This window comes from Nerophis lumbriciformis, linkage group LG12, assembly GCF_033978685.3.
Source record: "Nerophis lumbriciformis linkage group LG12, RoL_Nlum_v2.1, whole genome shotgun sequence".
Classification (NCBI taxonomy): Eukaryota; Metazoa; Chordata; class Actinopteri; order Syngnathiformes; family Syngnathidae; genus Nerophis; species Nerophis lumbriciformis.
Genome location: NC_084559.2, coordinates 3943422 through 3964352, shown reverse-complemented (window position 1 = coordinate 3964352; position 20931 = coordinate 3943422). Strand labels below are relative to the sequence as shown.

Here is a 20931-nt window from a genome sequence, read left to right as displayed (position 1 = left end):
AGCTCTTTGCGACATTTGTGACTAAGGGCTATTTAGGTCAACTTTGATTGATTGATATGAACAAAATGACAGTTGTCAGCTGTTAGCATATATTACCTCAATCAAACATGGCGTAATAGTCTGTTACAAGATACTGCAGTAGTAAACAGTAGGGATGCGGAACTCGGTATAATCCTGCATGGGACAATCCGCTTTAATTAAAATTAATAAATTGTGATATTAATCTACATCGGATACAAGCGGTAGAAAATGGATGGATGAATTGGAAAAAATGAATCGGGATTTTTATTTTTAGTTTCTTATCGGCCAGCCCTAGCAGTAGTACATTACCAGAAAGCATTTACAGATTTATTCCAATACATGGTGGCATCTAAAGTTTGTACCGTATTTTTCGGAGTATAAGTCGCTCCCGAGTATAAGTTGCACCGGCTGAAAATGCATAATAAAGAAGGAAAAAAACATATAAAAGTCGCACTGGAGTATAAGTCGCATTTTTGGGGGAAATGTATTTGATAAAATCCAACACCAAGAATAGACATTTGAAAGGCAATTTAAAATAAATAAAGAATAGTGAACAACAGGCTGAGTAAGTGTACGTTATATGACGCATAAATAACCAACTGAGAACGTGCCTGGTATGTTAACGTAACATATTATGGGAAGAGTCATTCAAATAACTAACATATAGAACATGCTATACGTTTACCAAACAATCTGTCACTCCTAATCGCTAAATCCCATGAAATCTTATACGTGTAGTCTCTTACGTGAATGAGCTAAATAATAATATTTGATATTTTACGCTAATGTGTTAATAATTTCACACATAAGTCGCTCCTGAGTATAAGTCGCACCTCCGGCCAAACTATGAAAAAAACCAGCAATTTATAGTCCGAAAAATACGGTATGTTAACGCTAATGAGTTTGTCTGAAAATCAAACACCACTTCTTTAAATAACCCTTTTTCATGTGTATGTGTGAAATATATACAGAATTTGGAACATTATTGGGGTTTATATATATTATTATTCATCATGTGGATGTCAATGACTGTGCTATTACACATGATCATGTGTTAGCTTATTGTTTAACTTGTTTCCTATTTATTACCTAATTTTACTATGCACTCAGAGATTTTTTAAATTTATATTAGATTTATTTCTTAAAATGTTTTCAATGAACACATTAAAAGTGATGTTTCAATGCGGATTATTTGCATATATTAAAAAAAAGGAATGAAGGTAATGGCAAGCAGATGTTTAAGTCAACATTTTTGTTGCTAAAATACATATTGAGGACATAATCAATCAATCAATCAAAGTTTACTTATATAGCCCCTGATCACAAATGTCTCAAAGGGCTGCACAAGCCACAAAGACCTCCTCTGCTCAGATCCGACATCAGGGCAAAAAAAACCTCAACCCAATGGGCTACCGGTGCAATGAATGCCGAGTGGACACGGTTAATATTGTGAGAGTCCAATCCATAGTGGGGCCTAATATGTTTTAATCCAATTACTCGATTAATCTAACAAACTAATAAATAGTTTGATTATTATTATTATAATCGATAGCTGCAGTCCTCGCCCCTCCGCTTACCGTTAAAGGGGTGTGTCGTACCAACCTATTAATATCTATGGCTTAAGGCAGTGGTTCTCAACCTTTTTTCAGTGATGTACCCCCTGTGAACATTTTTTTTAATTCAAGTACCCCCTAATCAGAGCAAAGCATTTTAGGTTGAAAAAAATAGATAAAGAAGTAAAATACAGCACTATGTCATCAGTTTCTGATTTATTCAATTGTATAACAGTGCAAAATATTGCTCATTTGTAGTGTTCTTTCTTGAACTATTTGGAAAAAAATATATAAAAATAACTAAAAACTTGTTGAAAAATAAACAAGTGATTCAATTATAAATAAAGATTTCCACACAAAGAAGTAATCATCAACTTAAAGTGCCCTCTTTGGGGATTGTAATAAGAGATCCATCTGGATTCATGAACTTAATTCTAAACATTTCTTCACAAAGAAAAAAATCTTTAACATCAATATTTATGGAACAGGTCCACAAAAAAATCTAGCTGTCAACACTGAATATTGCATTGTTGCATTGTAATGAATGGAATAGCCTACTTGATTTGATGTTCAGTTTATGAACTTACATTCATATTTTTAAGTATTATACAATAAATATATTTATAAAGGATTTTTGAATTGTTGCTATTTTTAGAATATTTAAAAAAAATCTCACGTACCCCTTGGCATACCTTCAAGTACCCCCAGGGATACGCGTACCCCCATTTGAGAACCACTGGCTTAAGGTGCTGACAGACTCCAGCGTACTATAGGCGAAGCCCCACTCAGAATGTCCGCTGTCATCAGCTCTTCCATAGACGCACGCACAGTTTCCTGTGAAACGTCCATGAAACACTGCATTTCCCACAATCCTTGCGCATTGTTTACTTTTTTCTGTCATGGCGCCCTACACTAACAAGGAAGTGGAGCTGATCTACCTGCTCGCTTTGGAAAGCAGTGAACTGAAAAGCCATTAAATAGCACAAGAGACGAGGAAGTGGAGCATTCTTGGGTAGGAGGTCTCGCTCAGGATGCCCCGAGCAAAGTCTTGCAGCCAGTTGTCAACTAGGCACATCATCTGTGTCTGATATTGTCTCAAAAAAATAAGCTGTGTAAAATATTTATTCAAACGTTATTCATTGGTCTGATTTTAATTTTGTGATATGCTTTGGTGGCAAAATGCAGATCAGTGTCACATGGAATGCGAGTTGATGTGACACATTTGTGTGACACGAATGTAATCACGTTTGAGCTTTGCACGCACTGGCCTGACCAGACATCCGCTATAAGTACGCAAATATGTTTGGGCCTTTATCGTGACGTCGCATCGCACTATGTTATTATCATTCTCTCCTGACGTATTCATTTCCTCCTCTTAGCTGGCTACGCTCTGCTGTATTGCGGTTCCAGTGAAAATAATTTGAAGTGTACAAAGCACTTATTCTTTGGTTGTTTCACTACATCCCATTCAAACTGGCTTCACCTCTCCTTCAGAATCATCCACATCCAAATCGTGATACATCTAAGACTCAATCACCCCCCCAATATACAAATGTATTGACAATCTATTGGAAGGTTAAATAGTGCAATAGTTTCCCATGCAAATATAAAGTCACGCTCTTAACTGCTATGATGGAACAGACTGACAATTTAACACACATGCATGTCCAGGGCAATTTCATGGCCTTTTCAAAACATCTCAAAATGTAAGTTTGTAAAACCAGCTGCAGGTGGATTAAGAAAAGCAAAGAAATACTAAATTTCGTTTGTGTAAACATTAGGGGTGCATACCTGCCAACTTTTGAAATCGAAAAAACCTAGTAGCCAGGGTCCAGGGGCCGCAGGCCCCGGTAGGTCCAGGACAAAGTCCTGGTGGGGGGTTCAGGCTTCGCCCCCCGACGCAAAATGATTATTAGCATTCAGACAGGTTAAAATGTTGCTAAAACCATCACTTTTCTATCAGTCACAGTGACTTTTCAAAACAAAAATATTACAGCAAAAATCATATGGGTTGATTGACATGTTTATTCTGTAAGCTAACTTCAATAGTTTGAAATTATTTTGACAGTTAATGCCAGTTATCCTGTCAACCTTTCACAAGACTTCAATTTGTTAATTGAAAGTATAAACAGTATAAACACTTTTTACAGTAAACAAATGGTAAAACAGTACTAAACAATTCCATTAAAAAAAAAATTGGTGTCATTATTAATTTTCTGTCCAAGCTTGTATAATCTACTGCCTTGTTCAATTGTAAACAATATTCTGTGCCTAAAATTCACATTTCTATCACAATTATCATACTGTAAACATGGTAAGCTAACTTCATTAAAATTAATAGTCCTGTCAATAGCATGGAATTACAATTCAAATGTAGTTTTTTTGTAAGCCTTTCAAAAGAATTCAAAATATGAAAAATTAATGAAAATTAATTTAAGCCATCAGACACTTGAAAAGTGGCACATCACATCTCTAATGTAATCATTTTAACTTTTCAACAGAAATAGCACCGCAAAAATATTAAGGACATACTTCTGTATTTTGGTAGTTATGCTGTCAACATTTAACAAGATTTCTTCAACTTGGACTTGAAAGCATAAATAGTATAAACACTTTTAACAGTATAACAGTACTAAACAATTCCAATAGATAACATTGGTGTCATTACCTTTTTGTTTGCTCAATTATTGCCTCCGTAAATAAAACTTCGGCATTTATCACATCCAAAGAATCTGTTTGGGCGACGAAAAACGTTGAAAGTTTTCCACTTGTATCGCTAGCAACGGCATTAGACTTGTGTTTTTTTGTCCCAAGTGGTCTTTTACATCGCTAATTCCTCCGTGTCCGATCGAAAAATGTTGTCTGCACAAAGTGCAATTCGCGTAGTTTTCACCCTTTTTGGAACGGATAATTATTCCCGGATAGGCTTTTGAATATTCTTCACGGAATGACTGCAGTTTTCTTTTCGGTTTAAGACTCGTTTGCGATTTTTCTCCGGCTGATTCCATGATCGTTCGCTCGTTTGGAAACAATGGGCAACTGGTGCCTCGTGCTTGGCAGCGGTGCTATATATAGCCTCGCGCATGGCATTCGGAATGGCTCGATAGGAAGTTACGGGAAGCAGTGTCGATTGTCATTGTTGTTACGCGATTTCGTGAATAAAACTTAAAAAATAAAAAATGTTTTTAATTAATGAAAAACCGTATTTTTTTATCACTGCAACCGTATCCCGGAATAGGTTGATGAAATCCGTACTAATTACGGGAAAACCGGAGTAGTTGGCAGGTATGGGTCAGTTGTACGGAATATGTACTGTACTGTGCAATCTACTAATAAAAGTCTCAATCAATCAATCAAAAAAAGCACTTTGTATGTAGAAAGGTTTTGTTAAGAAACCATTCTGAGCCTCATCTTATTTAGTTTTTATTTTATATATGTTGACCACATTAACCCTGGCAATGGACCCTGTGTGTATGTGTATGTTATGCTATTGTTTACAAATTTGGTAAATAACCAAAAAATGTATATTTTGTTGTTTTCTTACTGTACCGAAAATGAACCGAACCGTGACCTCTAAACCGAGGTACGTACCGAACCACATTTTTGTGTACCGTTACACTCCTTGCGGATGATACAACAGCGTTTTGTTCAGGAGAGAACACACAGAAGATACTACAAATAATAACAGAAGAAATTAACAAATTAAAAAGATGGTTTGACAAAAACAGACTATCGTTGAATCTCAGTAAAACTAAAATAACGCTATTTGGTAACAGTAGAAGAGAAAGTCAAACACAAATACAAATAGACGGAATATAAATTGAAAGAGTAAATGAAACCAAATTTCTAGGTATAATGATTGATGATAAATTGAACTGGAAATCTCACGTAAAAAATATACAACATAAAGTAGCAAGAAACACGTTACATGTTGTATACTTGCATGTTCGAAATAAACTCAAACTCAAACATACCCCAAGTCCAATATCGCATATTTCCTTTTTTAGGCTCTAAGGTGTTACCGTCATGTAAAGAAATGACAGGTTGTATCCATTTTATGTGCAATAATCTTGCATGACAACTGTCTGACATGTTTAAGTCGGGAAAACACAAGTCTTTGCCGTTTTTGAGTTCCTCCTGGGAAAGATGAAGCTAATCCGATGTAAATGCAACAACAAAACATCAACAACAAACCAGAGGGAGGTATTTTAGTGGCAACCAAGTAAGCGATCATCAAAACATTCTTGTGTTGTGAATCCAACATAGCTAATGGTTCTATCCACACAGAAAACACACCAACTACTCTCCTGTGACTACTTCCATTCTGAAGCGGGATGTGCAGGGTAAAAAAAAAAAAAAGAGGAAAATGCGGGGAGCATCCGAGGCACATAATCGATGTCAAGAGGGTGTTTTGCACTCATTCTCTCACGTGACAAAACATGATGACTTAACCTTGAGCAAGCAAGTGTAAAAAGTGTGTATGCCATTAGAAACAGAGCCAATATTGGCAAGTGGAATTGATTATGCAGGATAAATACATCAATGAGGAGTTCATAGTAAGCAAAGCTTCATGGAGAGCAGGTTTCAGCGCCAATAGCAAAAAAAGAAACAATAGCTGCAGCGGGCGTGCGATAGACGAAAGAGTTGAATGGTCAGTGGCATATTTTGGAGGGAAGTCGCTGCATATGTGCGTGCAAGTGGCTTTTTTCACACGTCCTCACCGTGACACTGCACGCCGGCATTGAGAACTCTGCTTCACCCCACTCCAGCTGTTGGGGAGAGGGCAATCGCAGGGCAGGGAGATTGCTCTTGTCTATTATGACGGGATGAACATCACACACACAACTATGTAATCACACAGCTCCGCGCACAAAGACTCCACGTCAAGCCCATCCCACCTAATGGCCGACGCTTCATACCGCTAACGGGTGCTCAGGGAGGCAATGAGGTTTGGAGTCTATATATCCATGACCCCTGGTTGACTTCGATCCCCCTTCACCTCCCCCCTCATGACCTGGCAATGGCACCCTATTAGGATGAGAGGAGGGAGACAGACGGAAATAGGGTCTGCGATCCTGTTTGGATGGTACACTATGACATAAACAGCGAATTGCGTACACAAATCTACTCACAAATGAGGTCAATGCCGGTGCTTCGCAATTTGTTTTGATTTTTCCTCTCAAAGACTTCACTGAAAGCCTCTCTTACCCTACTCTTCTTCTTGAGAAATCATAACTTTTGGCAGCTTTGTGAATAAGGGTGTAACGGTACGTGTATTTGTATTGAACCGTTTCGGTACGGGGGGTTCGGTTCGGAACGGAGGTGCACCGAACGAGTTTCCACACGGACATATTAAGTAGCGCACCGCACGTTGTGTAAACAATGCACACCGAGGCACAACCAGGCTACTACAACATGCAAAAGCCAGAGCTGGAAGACCCTCCTGCCTCGTTAAGATCTCCCGTTTGGGAACATTTCGGCTTTGCGGTGCGATACAACAATGGATAACATCGCTTCAACGAAGAGAAAGACGAGCGTCGTGCAAACACCGCATTCAAGCAGCCTCTCCTCGGCGAGTCAGGCAGGGCTAAAGCAATAACAAATGTTTTTATAGCAGCAGATTTAAGACCATATTGCATTAAAAACTAGATTTTGACCCACTTCTATGGTGGAAGAACAATGAGCCCGTATATCCTCTTACTGCCAAGTTAGCCAGGCACTACCTCGCCATACCTGCTACCTACGTGCCCAGCGAAAGGGTATTTTCCACAGCTGATGGGTTCTCACTTCTCTGTGAAGCGCTTTGAGTGTCTAGAAAAGCGCTATATAAATCTAATCCATTATTATTATTATTATTATTATTCTGCAGACATTGTGGATAAATGAAAATTGAGTGAAAGTCACCAGGATTTAAGGCTGGGGGGAAAAAGAAAAGTTAATCTTGAGGCGGAGTTGACTTGAAACTGTTTAATGTTGCACTTTTTGTATGTAGAAGAAAAGTTTTGTCATTTTATTTAATCCCAGCAACAACTTGAAGCAGTTTAATGTTGCACTTTATATGTGGAAATGTTGCACTTTATATGTAGAAAGGTTTTGTTAAGAAACCAATTCTGAGCCTTATCTTATTTAGTTTTTATTTTATATATGTTGACTGCATTAACCCTGGCAATGGACCCTGTGTGTATATGTATGTTATTCTTAGCATTCATGACTGCCTGCTGTTGCACTGATCAGCCTACTGGTGGCTCACATCCATCACACACAGAGCTATTTTAAAGCAATGTTAAAATGATAAAGCCATTGTTTACAAATTTTGGTAAATAAATAACCAGAAAATGTATATTTTGTTGTTTTCTTACTGTACCGAAAATGAACCGAACAGTGACCTCTAAACCGAGGTACGTACCGAACCGAAATGTTTGTTTACCGTTACACCCTTACATGTGAGGCAATATAGCAAATTTGGAATTTGCCATATCGGAATTCGCACCTGCACACAGCTTAAAATAAACAAAAAATAGGCAACTCTTTCAAAATACACATCACATACTTTTGAATACACCCTTATGACAACTTCATAACAAGGCCACAAGAAAGAGCAATAATTGGGATAAAACAGTACCGTAGATACTGTGGTATTGCAGGGTCCAAATCTTATCAATAATGCTATGACGTGTGACAGTATCAAACAAAAACTTGGTAAGTTTAGGTTTTTCTGGCACTTTTGCTTTGGCAGACGTGAAAATAAACTACATCTCCCGGAATCCTGTGTAGCGCGGGACGCATGTGGGGGCGTGGAACGTCTTAACTAGTATAAAGAAAGAGAAAGCAGGATGTGAAATGTGTTCCACTTTGTAGTAGTTAAAATAATTTGGGGGGTTTTCAAAATCCTAATAACTGTTTGAGACAAACAAACCCTGGCGAAAACATAACCTCTTTGGCGGAAGTAATAAAGCGCGCCACGTTCGGCTCGAGTGTTCCAAGCCAAAACAGACTCAGCCATGCTCAGGGAAAGCACCGTCTGCACACCGAAGCTACTCGATAAGCTACCTTCACCTGGAAAAGATGAAGCCAGCGAAGCTAAACGTCAATTTGTGAGGTATTTACATTATTAAAAGTCAAAATTTGAGTTACCTTTTCTGAAAAACTGCATTTCCCTTAACTGATAGAAGTAATGTCTACTGTACTAGATAGTAACTAGTAATACATATGATTACAACATTTTTGTATTATTGTTTGTGTTCAATTACAGCAAGTTTGTTTATTAAACATTCCTGTTACCGTATTTTCCGCACTATAAGGCGCACCTAAAAACCACAATTTTTCTCAAAAGCTGACAGTGCGCCTTATAACCCGGTGCGCTTTATTACGATTCATTTTCATAAAGTTTCGATCTCGCAACTTCGGTAAACAGCCGCCATCTTTTTTCCCGGTAGAACAGGAAGCGCTTCTTCTTCTACGCAAGCAACCGCCAAGGAAAGCACCCGCCCCCATAGAACAGGAAGCGCTTCTTCTTCTACCCGCCCCCGGAAGAAGAAGAAAAAACGCGCGGATATCACCGTACGTTTCATTTCCTGTTTACATCTGTAAAGACCACAAAATGGCTCCTACAAAGCGACAAGGATCCGGTTCATAAAAAGACGCAATCTCTCCATCCGCACACGGATTACTACCGTATTTCACAGCAACTGATATTCCTGTGAACCGCACTGTGGAACGGGAGCACGTACGGTGAATATTCGCACCACAGGGAATGAGAAGTCATCCTTCACTGTGGTTCTAGCTTGCCATGCTAACTTCCACCCATGGTGATATTCAAAAGGAAGACCTTGCCAAAAGAGACCTTTCCAGCCGGCGTCATCATAAAAGCTAACTCGAAGGGATGGATGGATGAAGAAAAGATGAGCGAGTGGTTAAGGGAAGTTTACGCGAAGAGGCCGGGTGGCTTTTTTCACACAGCTCCGAAGGCGAACACACCTTCACTAAGACGGGCAGACAGCGCCGGACGACATACGCCAACATTTGCCAGTGGATCGTAAATGCCTGGGCAGATATTTCGGTCACAACTGTGGTCCGAGCTTTCCGGAAGGCAGGATTCACAGAACTGCTGCACAACAACAGCGACACTGAATCCGATGACTTCGACGAGACGGAGCCGGCCATTTTTGGATCCCACGCTTGCGCAACTTTTCAATTCGGACACCGAAGACGAAGAATTCGAAGGATTTACGAATGAAGAATAACTTCAGAAGGTGAGCGCTATGTTTATTTTGTGTGTTGTGACATTAACGTTCGAGCAACATTATGTTGCTATTGCTCTACACCATTTTGAATTTTACTATGTTTGTGATTGCACATTTGCGTACATTTTGGGACAGAGTTGTTAGAACGCTGGTTTTCAATATATTATTAAAGTTTGACTGAACTATCTGACTGTTTTTTTGACATTCCCTTTAGCGCAGCGTAGGCGCGGCTTATAATCCGGGGCGGCTTATTGGTGGACAAAGTTATGAAATATGTAATTCATTGAAGGTGCGGCTAATAATCCGGTGCGCCTTATAGTGCGGAAAATACGGTACTTCCTTTTGCACACTATGGCAAGTCTTTTTTTTTTTTGTATACATATACCACAATAATATTGTACCGTGGCCTTAATACTGTGATTTTTATAGATGATACACCAATAGAATATGTTCAACAAAATTCATTCTTAGGAGTGGTAACAGATGAAAATATCTCATGGAAGCCTCATGAGGACAAAAGTTGCTAAATGTGTTGGAATGATGAAGAGATTATGTCATTTATTGAACACCAATGCTCTGCTGTTATTGTATCATTCATTTATTATGTCGTATTTAAACTATTGTGTTGAAGTCTGGGGCAATTGTTATAAATCCCATTTACAGCTTTTAGTCACTCTGCAGAAAAAGGCCATTAGGATTGTGTCCAATGTTCACTACAGACATCGTTCAAATCCACTATTCATGGAGTTAAAGCAACTTAAACTGCCCGACGTGATCAACTTTAAAACTGCTCAAATTATGTTTAGGGCATCCCAAAACTCTCTACCATCCAATATACAGAACCTATTCCAGGATAGAGATGCTCACCATAGTTACGGTCTAAGAGGAAACAACAAATTATATTTGCCTAAATTTAGAACAACTTTAAAATCAATGTGCATTTCAGTGTGTGGAGTCAGTCTGTGGAACAACTTAGGGGACGAGTTAAAAACGTGTTCTAACATGATTCGATTTAAAAGACTGTTTAAAAAAGAAGTACTGATGAAGTACGAGGAGGAAAGAGAGTGATGCCCTCAGCACAGAGCAATGGGAGAGAGGTGTATGGTCAGAGAGTGTTTAGGCCTGTGTGTGTGTGTGTGTGTGTGTGTGTGTTTTGTCTCGTCTTGTCTCATAGTAACATTGGTACTATTGTATTGTTAGTGTACAGGAGCTTTTCTTGTTTTTGTCTGTATAGTATTGTTCTTGTATTACATACCTGCCAACTTTTGAAATCAGAAAAACCTAGTAACCAGTCCTGGTGGGGGGTTCAGGCTTCGCCCCCCGACGCAAAATGATTACGGTATTAGCATTCAGACAGGTTAAAATGTTGCTAAAACCATCACTTTTCTATCAGTCACAGTGACTTTTCAAAACAAAAATATTACAGCAAAAATCATATGGGTAGATTGACATGTTTATTCTGTAAACTAACTTCAATAGTTTGAAATTATTTTGACAGTTAATGCCAGTTATCCTGTCAACCTTTCACAAGACTTCAATTTGTTAATTGAAAGTATAAACAGTATAAACACTTTTTACAGTAAACAAATGGTAAAACAGTACTAAACAATTCCATTAAAAAAAAAAATTGGTGTCATTAACTTTCTGTCCAAGCTTATATAATCTACTGCCTTGTTCAATTGTAAAAAATATTCTGTGCCTAAAATTCACATTTCTATCACAATTATCATACTGTAAACATGGTAAGCTAACTTCATTCAAATTAATAGTCCTGTCAATAGCATGGAATTACAATTAAAATGTAGTTTTTTTGTAAGCCTTTCAAAAGAATTCAAAATATGAAAAATTAATGAAAATTAATTTAAGCCATCAGACACTTGAAAAGTGGCACATCACATCTCTAATGTAATCATTTTAACTTTTCAACAGAAATAGCACTGCAAAAATATTAAGGACATACTTCTGTATTTTGGTAGTTATGCTGTCAACATTTAACAAGATTTCTTCAACTTGGACTTGAAAGCATAAATAGTATAAACACTTTTAACAGTATAACAGTACTAAACAATTCCAATAGATAACATTGGTGTCATTACCTTTTTGTGGCTAAAATCCGAAAAACGTTGAAAGTTTTCCACTTGTATCGCTAGCAACGGCATTAGACTTGTGTTTTTTTGTCCCAACGTGGTCTTTTACATCGCTAATTCCTCCGTGTCCGATCGAAAAATATTGTCTGCGCAAGGTGCAATTCGCGTAGTTTTCACCCTTTTTGGAACGGATAATTATTCCCGGATAGGCTTTTGAATATTCTTCACGGAATGACTGCAGTTTTCTTTTCGGTTTAAGACTCGTTTGCGATTTTTCTCCGGCTGATTCCATGATCGTTCGCTCGTTTGGAAACAATGGCAACAGGTGCCTCGTGCTTGGCAGCGGTGCTATAAATAGCCTCGCGCATTTAAAAAAAATTGTTTTTTTTATTAATGAAAAACCGTATTTTTTATCACTGCAACCGTAACCCGGAATAGGTTGATGAAAACCGTACTAATTACGGGAAAACCGGAGTAGTTGGCAGGTATGGTATTATATTGTTTATGTTAAATGTGGAATGAGTGAGAGGGGTTAGGATATTATAAGCATCTGCTTCATCCAATCCCTTTTCAAGCCTTGCATAAATGTCTCTGCCAAAATGTAAAAAAATAATGTGTGTTGTTGTACTGTGCAGGTTTGAAATAAATACTTCAATTCAATATCGTACCATGAGATTTTGTTACATCCCTTAGCAATACCCAACTAAAGAAATCCGCTGTCATGCACAATTCTCCTGTTTTAAATTAAATTTTTAATGTCTAATAATGGACACTCCAACCAAATGGTATCTAAATAATAAACAGTGTTCTGATTTTGTAGGATAAGGATTGTTTGTTTTTAAACAGTGGCTAGCATGAGGAGTAGCTGAGTCAAAGAAAACAAGTCTGGTCATCCTAAAGGTGCACCATTTGCAGCTAAGCAGGTCATTGTGTTAAACAGACCCCATATGACTGCGGCCTGCTCTCTAAGCTAATCCTTTTTAGCGCGTGCGTGCAGCCTTCTGGGAGCCTGGGTGCTTGCGAAGGCATGTACACGCTCACAAAGGGCGCAGATAAAGACGGCAGCCAGTCAAAACAGTAGCGCGGGCCAGCCTAAATCCTCCAAATCTATTGTTATTAACTGGTTAGCAGGCAATAAAACACAGTATCAATTGGAACTAAGTGTGTTTACATGCCGCCCATTGGCGTGCTCGTAATGCAGGAGGCTGGATGTTGTGCGCCATGAATGGATTTTTTTTTGAAGACATACATCACAACGCCATCACAGCTTCTGTTTCTTTCTTGGGACATTCATGTGTAGACGTCCATGGCAATAAGAAGCAAGAGGATAGCAACCGGCTGCTCTCTCTGTCTCTCTGATCAGGTTACAAAAGTGGGTGTGTTCCCGCTCTCCTCTGTCGCCTGCATGTCTGCCTCTACAGCTCGTTCTTGCTTTCTTCTCACTGGATGTCTCTGCCTCTCTTTTTTCTTTCGGAGGTTTGTGGCTTGCATCATCCAGCCTCAAACAGCACCACTGTAGACTTTTACACTCTGCTTCAGCGCGCCCCTTTCTGACAGCCATGTCCAGGCTGGGGAAACGAGGCTGCAGACGGACCACAGTGGCTGGGAGCCATGTGACTTCCTCCACCTGACCCCTGCCAAAAACTGACCCACCCAGAGTCTAACAAAGCAGCAACACACTTTGTGTTCGCAAGGACATTACCGACAAAACATGTTAGATAAACAGACCTTCTCGTAGTTGAAGACCTTTGCATCATGTAAGTCAGTGTTTTTCAACCTTTTTTGAGCAAAGGCACATTTTTTGCGTTGAAAAAAATCCAGAGGCACACCACCAACAGAAATCATTAAAAAACTAAACGCAGTTGACAGTAAAAAGTCGTTGTTGCAATTGTTGGATATGACTTTAAACCATAACCAAGCATGCATCACTATAGCTCAGTGGTTCTTAACCTGGGTTCGATCGGACCCTAGGGGTTCGGTGAGTCGGGCTCAGGGGTTCGGCGGAGGTCAAGACACACCCGACTCATCGTGTAAATAAAAACTTCTCCCTATCAGCGTATCACGGATACGGCAACAGCAGAAGTCACACTGATTTGCAGGTGTGTAATTTGTTGTGAGTTTATGCTCCGTGTTGGTTTTGTTGTTTGTTCATTTTGTGCACTAGTAATAAAACATGGTAACACTTTAGTATGGGGAACATATTCACCATTAATTAGTTGCTTATTAACATGCAAATTAGTAACATATTGGCTCTTAACTAGTAATTATTAAGTACTTATTAATGCCTTATTCGGCATGGCCTTATTATAACCCTAACACTAACCAAATAACTCTAAATTAAGTCTTTGTTACTTAAAATATGTTCCCCTAGTGTCCAAAAAACTCTAAATTAAGTCTTTGTTACTTAGAATATGTTCCCCATACTAAAGTGTTACCAAAAACATATAACTTTGTCTTGAATTTGAAAAAAAACAACATTTTATTTTTCACTAAAGAAGGGTTCGGTGAATGCGCATATGAAACTGGTGAGGTTCGGTACCTACAACAAGGTTAAGAACCACTGCTATAGCTCTTGTCTCAAAGTAGGTGTACTGTCACCACCTGTCACATCACCCCTGACTTATTTTGAGTTTTTTGCTGTTTTCCTGTGTGTAGTGTTTTAGTTTTTGTCTTGCGCTCCTATTTTGGTGGCTTTTTCTCATTTTTTGGTATTTTCCTGTAGCAGTTTCAGGTCTTCCTTTGAGCGATATTTCCCTCATCTACTTTGTTTTAGCAATCAAGACTATTTCAGTTGTTTTTATCCTTCTTTGTGGGGACATTGTTGATTGTCATGTCGTGTTCGGATGTACATTGTGGACGCCGTCTTTGCTCCACAGTAAGTCTTTGCGGTTGTCCAGCATTCTGTTTTTGTTTACTTTGTAGCCATGTCAGTTTTAGTTTCGTTCTGCATAGCCTCCCCTAAGCTTCAATGCCTTTTCTTAGGAGCACTCAGTTTTTGTTTATTTTTGGTTTAAGCATTAGACACTTTTTTACCTGCACGCTGCCTCCCGCTGTTTCCGACATCTACAAAGCAATTAGCTACCGGCTGCCACCTACTGATATTACACGGTTACTCTGCCGAGCTCTAGACAGCACCGACCACTCAACAACAACACATCATTTGCAGACTATAATTACTGGTTCGCAAAAAATATTTTTAACCCAAATAGGTGAAATTAGATAATCTCCCATGGCACACCAGACTGTATCTCACAGTGGTTGAAAAACACTGATGTAAGTCACAGCACTGACTATCATTTAACACAAGTGCAGGGCAAAATCACCGTATTCTCATGATAAACAGCGTCCTCTAGAGTGGACATTTGTGTTTTCCTAAATTGGTAACTGACAAAAGAAATAGACTAAAAAGAAACTCCGGCTCTCAAAATTATATGTCACAGTTGACTAATTATGTTTGCATGTGTGCTTCATGTATATAAACAATATTTAAAACTCACCTTATCTTTCTCATGGGGCAGCAGGCGGACAGGCGGCAGCGATTCCAGGGACACCAGCCCAGTGCCATCGTTCTGGGAGGCGCTGCGGCTGATGAGCTGAAAAAGCGGACCCTGCTTCGCCACACGTCCATGGGCTACGGCTCTTTTGAGGGCGACCCTTAGCTGCTGGTGGAAAAGGCCGGGCCCCATGGAGCCGCTGCCCGACAGAAAGGCTGCCACATCCGCCTGGCACTTGAGAAAGCGCTCAACGTTTTTTAAGCTGGAGCCGCCCGGCTCATGGAGGCCCTCCAGAGCCCGCTTAATCAACTTGTTCCAGTCAAGTCCAGGTCTCTTGTGAAAGTTACCACCAGTGCTGCTGCTGCCGCCGCCGCCACCACCTCCGGCGCCGCCACCACCGCCGCCGCCGCTGCTGCTGCTGCCACCGCCGCCTCCACCGACAGAGCTGCTGCCTTTTAGCTTGGGAGGAATCAAGCGTCCAGGGTTATCAGGATCCTTGTAAGAGTTCAGACCTTTGTTGGTGACTTTAAGGATGGTTCCATCTTTGACGCTGAGCTCTAATTGTTCCAGTATTGTTCTGCGGTCGAGTCCATGGGACATGGAGACGGCATTGCAAATACGTTCCTCAGATGGTCGCTGCTTCTGCTTTTTCACCTTCTTGATGGCCTCTAGAATCCACTGGGTGTACATGGGGTTGGCCAGTTTCACCATGGCTGCAGTCTGTCAGGCCACGGTGGCCCTGGGGCCTTACCGCTCTCACCAAACCCCCCCAAAAAAAGGTCAACAACAGGCCAAAGAAAGACAACTGGCCTGCGCCGAAGCGCCGCCGCCCCTCCTCTTCTTTCTAGTTCTTCTTGCTTCTCCTCCACTTACTATCCCTTGTCTTGTGGCCGCACGGATACTCCCACAGAAGCAGAATATGAACAACACGGTAGTGTGCAGCTGACCATAGCCCAACCCTCAAAAATCTAATTCACCATTCAAATAAAATTGGTCCACCCACTGCAGTCACAGAAGTGTGACTAGTATAACTGAATGTTAAGTGTTAATGGTAAAAATATAACTGGGATTAATTTTAAAAGGGATATATTAACGATAAACCAGTCTGTTAACAGTCACTGGTAAGTAAACAAAATTCTCAATGTGAGCTGCAAAACAATGACCGTGTTCTCCAAGACATGCGTTCTATAGTTCAGTAATAAGCGTCTGTGGGATAAATGTGAGTTCTCCAAAATATTCTTCCCTTTCACCGTGTTCTTCAACTCCAGCAGTCTGGGCTTCTCAACACCAGGACGGAGTACCCAGGGCTGATCACCGTCATTTCCTATTGCGCTTCTGCAGCAGATGCACCCTACGTGAAAAAGACACCAAAAAAAGGACACCGTTAAGAAAAACGGATGTATATCAAACATGCATCTCTGCTCAGGTACCATTCAAGTCAAGCCAGGGAGGGAACAAAATGTAAACAAAGATATTTCAGATGTCTTTACTGTGTATATAATTGAACAGTGTTTATGTTGTGTACAAGGTGTATTTATAATATGTTGTGCAAAGAAAATTTTATATTTTTCGGAAGCTCATCTTTGCTTTGTTTATAGAGTTAGGCGGAGTAAGGTCAACTTCAGCCTAAACCCTTTCGGTCTGCCACATTTTCAATTTATGAATGTACAACTGTTTGTTTATGTAAAACTGTTTGTTTATTTTATTGACCACTGACCGAAGAAATAATAAACTAAAAACTAAACTAAAAACCAACCTGACAGCATACGTATATAAACAAAGTACTTCCTTATAATGAGATAACAGTGAATAATGTTTCAAAACACTCAAATTAATAGAAAGAGTAACTTGTTATTATTATTATTTATTTTCTTTACGTTGTTTACATGGACTGCGATGAGGTGGCGACTTGTCCAGGGTGTACCCCGCCTACCGCCCGAATGCAGCTGAGATAGGCTCCAGCGACCCCCCGCGACCCCGAAAGGGACAAGCGGTGGGAAATGGATGGATGGATGGATGTTTACATGGAACACTACCAAAACATGTTAATACCAAAATCGACGCACTAGTTATATACAGGGAGTACATGTGGAAAAATAGAAAAGGAAACATGTAATACATGCAATATCAGCACATTTGAGTGACCTACCACTCTGTTTTGTTGCCTAACACAGTGTTTTTCACCCTTTTTTGCGTTGAAAAAATCCGGAGGCACACCACCAGCAGATATCATAAAAAAACAAAACTCAGTCGACAGTAAAAAGACGTCGTCGCAATTGTTGGATATGACTTTAAACCATAACCAAGCATGCATCACTATGGCGCTTGTCTCAAAGTAGGTGTACTGTCACCACCTCTCACATCACACCCTTATTTTGAGTTTTTTGGCTGTTTTCCTGTGTGTAGTGTTTTAGTTCTTGTCTTGCGCTCCTATTTTTGGTGGCTTTTTCTTGGTATTTTCCTGTAACAGTTTCATGTCTTCCTTTGAGCGATATGTCCCGCACCTGCTTTGTTTTAGCAATCAAGACTATTTCGGTTGTTTTTATCCTTCTCTGTGGGGACATTGTTTGATTGTCACGTCATGTTCGGATGTACTTTGTGGACGCCGTCTTTGCTCCGCAGTAAAGACGGATGATAATCGCGTGCCAGGGCATACATACATTATTCATTTAACGCTTAAATCTCTAGATTCTAAGTCAACTTCAAATCTATCCGTCATTTCTAAGTTTTTTGTTTGTTTTCTTCCCTTTTTGTCAATGCAAAATCTTTCACATGGAATATTTTTCAAAGTGGAATATCTGATGTGAAGTATTCGGAGCCTTGGGTAGGTCAATAAGTCATAAAAACATTGGTTTTGATTCAATATTATGTTTAGAGTAATGACAGTTTTATTAGTCAACATTGCAAGTTTTTCTAAATTACATTTCACCTGTAAGCTTTTTTACTGCACTTTTATGTTTTTGTTTATTTTAATAGTATTGGGCCTTTAAAACATTAGCTGCGGTTCGTAGCTTCAGTTGTTTTTATCCTTCTTTGCGGGGACATTGTTGATTGTCATGTCCCGACGCCGTCTTTGCTCCACAGTAAGTCTTTGCTGTCGTCCAGCATTCTGTTTTTGTTTACTTTGCAGCCAGCTCAGTTTTAGTTTCCTTCTGCATAGCCTTCCCTAAGCCTCCATGCCTTTTCTTAGGGGCACTCACCTTTTGTTTATTTTTTGGTTTAAGCATTAGATACCTGTTTACCCGCTGTTTCCGACATCTACAAAGCAATTAGCTACCGGCTGCCACCTACTGATATTACACGGTCAACAACAACAACACATCATTTGCGGACTATACTTACTGGTTTGCCAAAAAATATTTTTAACCCAAATAGGTGAAATTAGGTCATCTCCCACGGCACACCAGTTGATAATCGTGTGCCAGAGCATACATACATTATTTATTTAACGCTTAAATATCTAGAGTCTAAGTCAACTTCAAATCTATCCGTCATTTCTAAGTTTTTTGTTGTTTTTTTGTTTGTTTTCTTCCCTTTTTGTCAATGCAAAATCTTTCACAAGGAATATTTTTCAAAGTGGAATATCTGATGTGAAGTACTCGGAGCCTTGGGTAGGTCAATAAGTCATAAAAACATTGGTTTTGATTCAATATTATGTTTTGAGCAATGACAGTTTTATTAGTCAACATTGCATATTTTTCTAAATTACATTTCACCTGTAAGCTTTTTTATTGCACTTTTGTTATGTTTTTGTTTATTTTAATAGTATTGGGCCTTTAAAACATTAGCTGCCGTTCGCAGTTTCAGTAGTTTTTATCCTTCTTTGCGGGGACATTGTTGATTGTCATGTCCCGACGCCGTCTTTGCTCCACAGTAAGTCTTTGCTGTCGTCCAGCATTCTGTTTTTGTTTACTTTGCAGCCAGCTCAGTTTTAGTTTCCTTCTGCATAGCCTTCCCTAAGCCTCCATGCCTTTTCTTAGGGGCACTCACCTTTTGTTTATTTTTTGGTTTAAGCATTAAATACCTGTTTACCCGCTGTTTCCGACATCTACAAAGCAATTAGCTACCGGCTGCCACCTACTGATATTACACGGTCAATAACAACAACACATCATTTGCGGACTATACTTACTGGTTTGCCAAAAAATATTTTTAACCCAAATAGGTGAAATTAGGTCATCTCCCACGGCACACCAGTTGATAATCGTGTGCCAGAGCATACATACATTATTTATTTAACGCTTAAATATCTAGAGTCTAAGTCAACTTCAAATCTATCCGTCATTTCTAAGTTTTTTGTTGTTTTTTTGTTTGTTTTCTTCCCTTTTTGTCAATGCAAAATCTTTCACAAGGAATATTTTTCAAAGTGGAATATCTGATGTGAAGTAATCAGAGCCTTGGGTAGGTCAATAAGTCATAAAAACATTGGTTTTGATTCAATATTATGTTTAGAGTAATGACAGTTTTATTAGTCAACATTGCAAGTTTTTCTAAATTACATTTCACCTGTAAGCTTTTTTTATTGCACTTTTGTTATGTTTTTGTTTATTTTAATAGTATTGGGCCTTTAAAACATTAGCTGCGGTTCGCAGCTTCAGTTGTTTTTATCCTTCTTTGCGGGGACATTGTTGATTGTCATGTCCCGACGCCGTCTTTGCTCCACAGTAAGTCTTTGCTGTCGTCCAGCATTCTGTTTTTGTTTACTTTGCAGCCAGCTCAGTTTTAGTTTCCTTCTGCATAGCCTTCCCTAAGCCTCCATGCCTTTTCTTAGGGGCACTCACCTTTTGTTTATTTTTTGGTTTAAGCATTAGATACCTGTTTACCCGCTGTTTCCGACATCTACAAAGCAATTAGCTACCGGCTGCCACCTACTGATATTACACGGTCAACAACAACACATCATTTGCAGACTATACTTACTGGTTTGCCAAAAAGTATTTTTAACCCAAATAGGTGAAATTAAGTCATCTCCCACGGCACACCAGTTGATAATCGTGTGCCAGAGCATACATACATTATTTATTTAACGCTTAAATATCTAGAGTCTAAGTCAACTTCAAATCTATCCGTCATTTCTAAGTTTTTTGTTGTTTTTTTGTTTGTTTTCTTCCCTTTTTGTCAATGCAAAATCTTTCACAAGGAATATTTTTCAAAGTGGAATATCTGATGTGAAGTATTCGGAGCCTTGGGTAGGTCAATAAGTCATAAAAACATTGGTTTTGATTCCATATTATGTTTAGAGTAATGACAGTTTTATTAGTCAACATTGCAAGTTTTTCTAAATTACATTTCACCTGTAAGCTTTTTTATTGCACTTTTGTTATGTTTTTGTTTATTTTAATAGTATTGGGCCTTTAAAACATTAGCTGCCGTTCGCAGTTTCAGTTGTTTTTATCCTTCTTTGCGGGGACATTGTTGATTGTCATGTCCCGACGCCGTCTTTGCTCCACAGTAAGTCTTTGCTGTTGTCCAGCATTCTGTTTTTGTTTACTTTGCAGCCAGCTCAGTTTTAGTTTCATTCTGCATAGCCTTC

General features: G+C 39.2%; 1 protein-coding gene across 3 annotated transcripts in view; it reads right to left on the bottom strand.

Moving 5' to 3' along the window:
- The window catches only part of LOC133623022 (histone acetyltransferase KAT6A-like), a 101161-nt gene that overhangs the window by 78223 nt on the left and 2007 nt on the right, over positions 1-20931 (bottom strand). For all 3 annotated transcript variants that reach the window (XR_009817840.2, XM_061985931.2, XM_061985933.2), the window contains exon 2: positions 15402-16749. Coding sequence is in view for 2 of the 3 variants with exons in the window: in XM_061985931.2 (XP_061841915.2) it covers positions 15402-16109 (708 nt within the window). In the remaining variant the exon portion in view is untranslated. The remainder of the gene's footprint in view (positions 1-15401; positions 16750-20931) is intronic.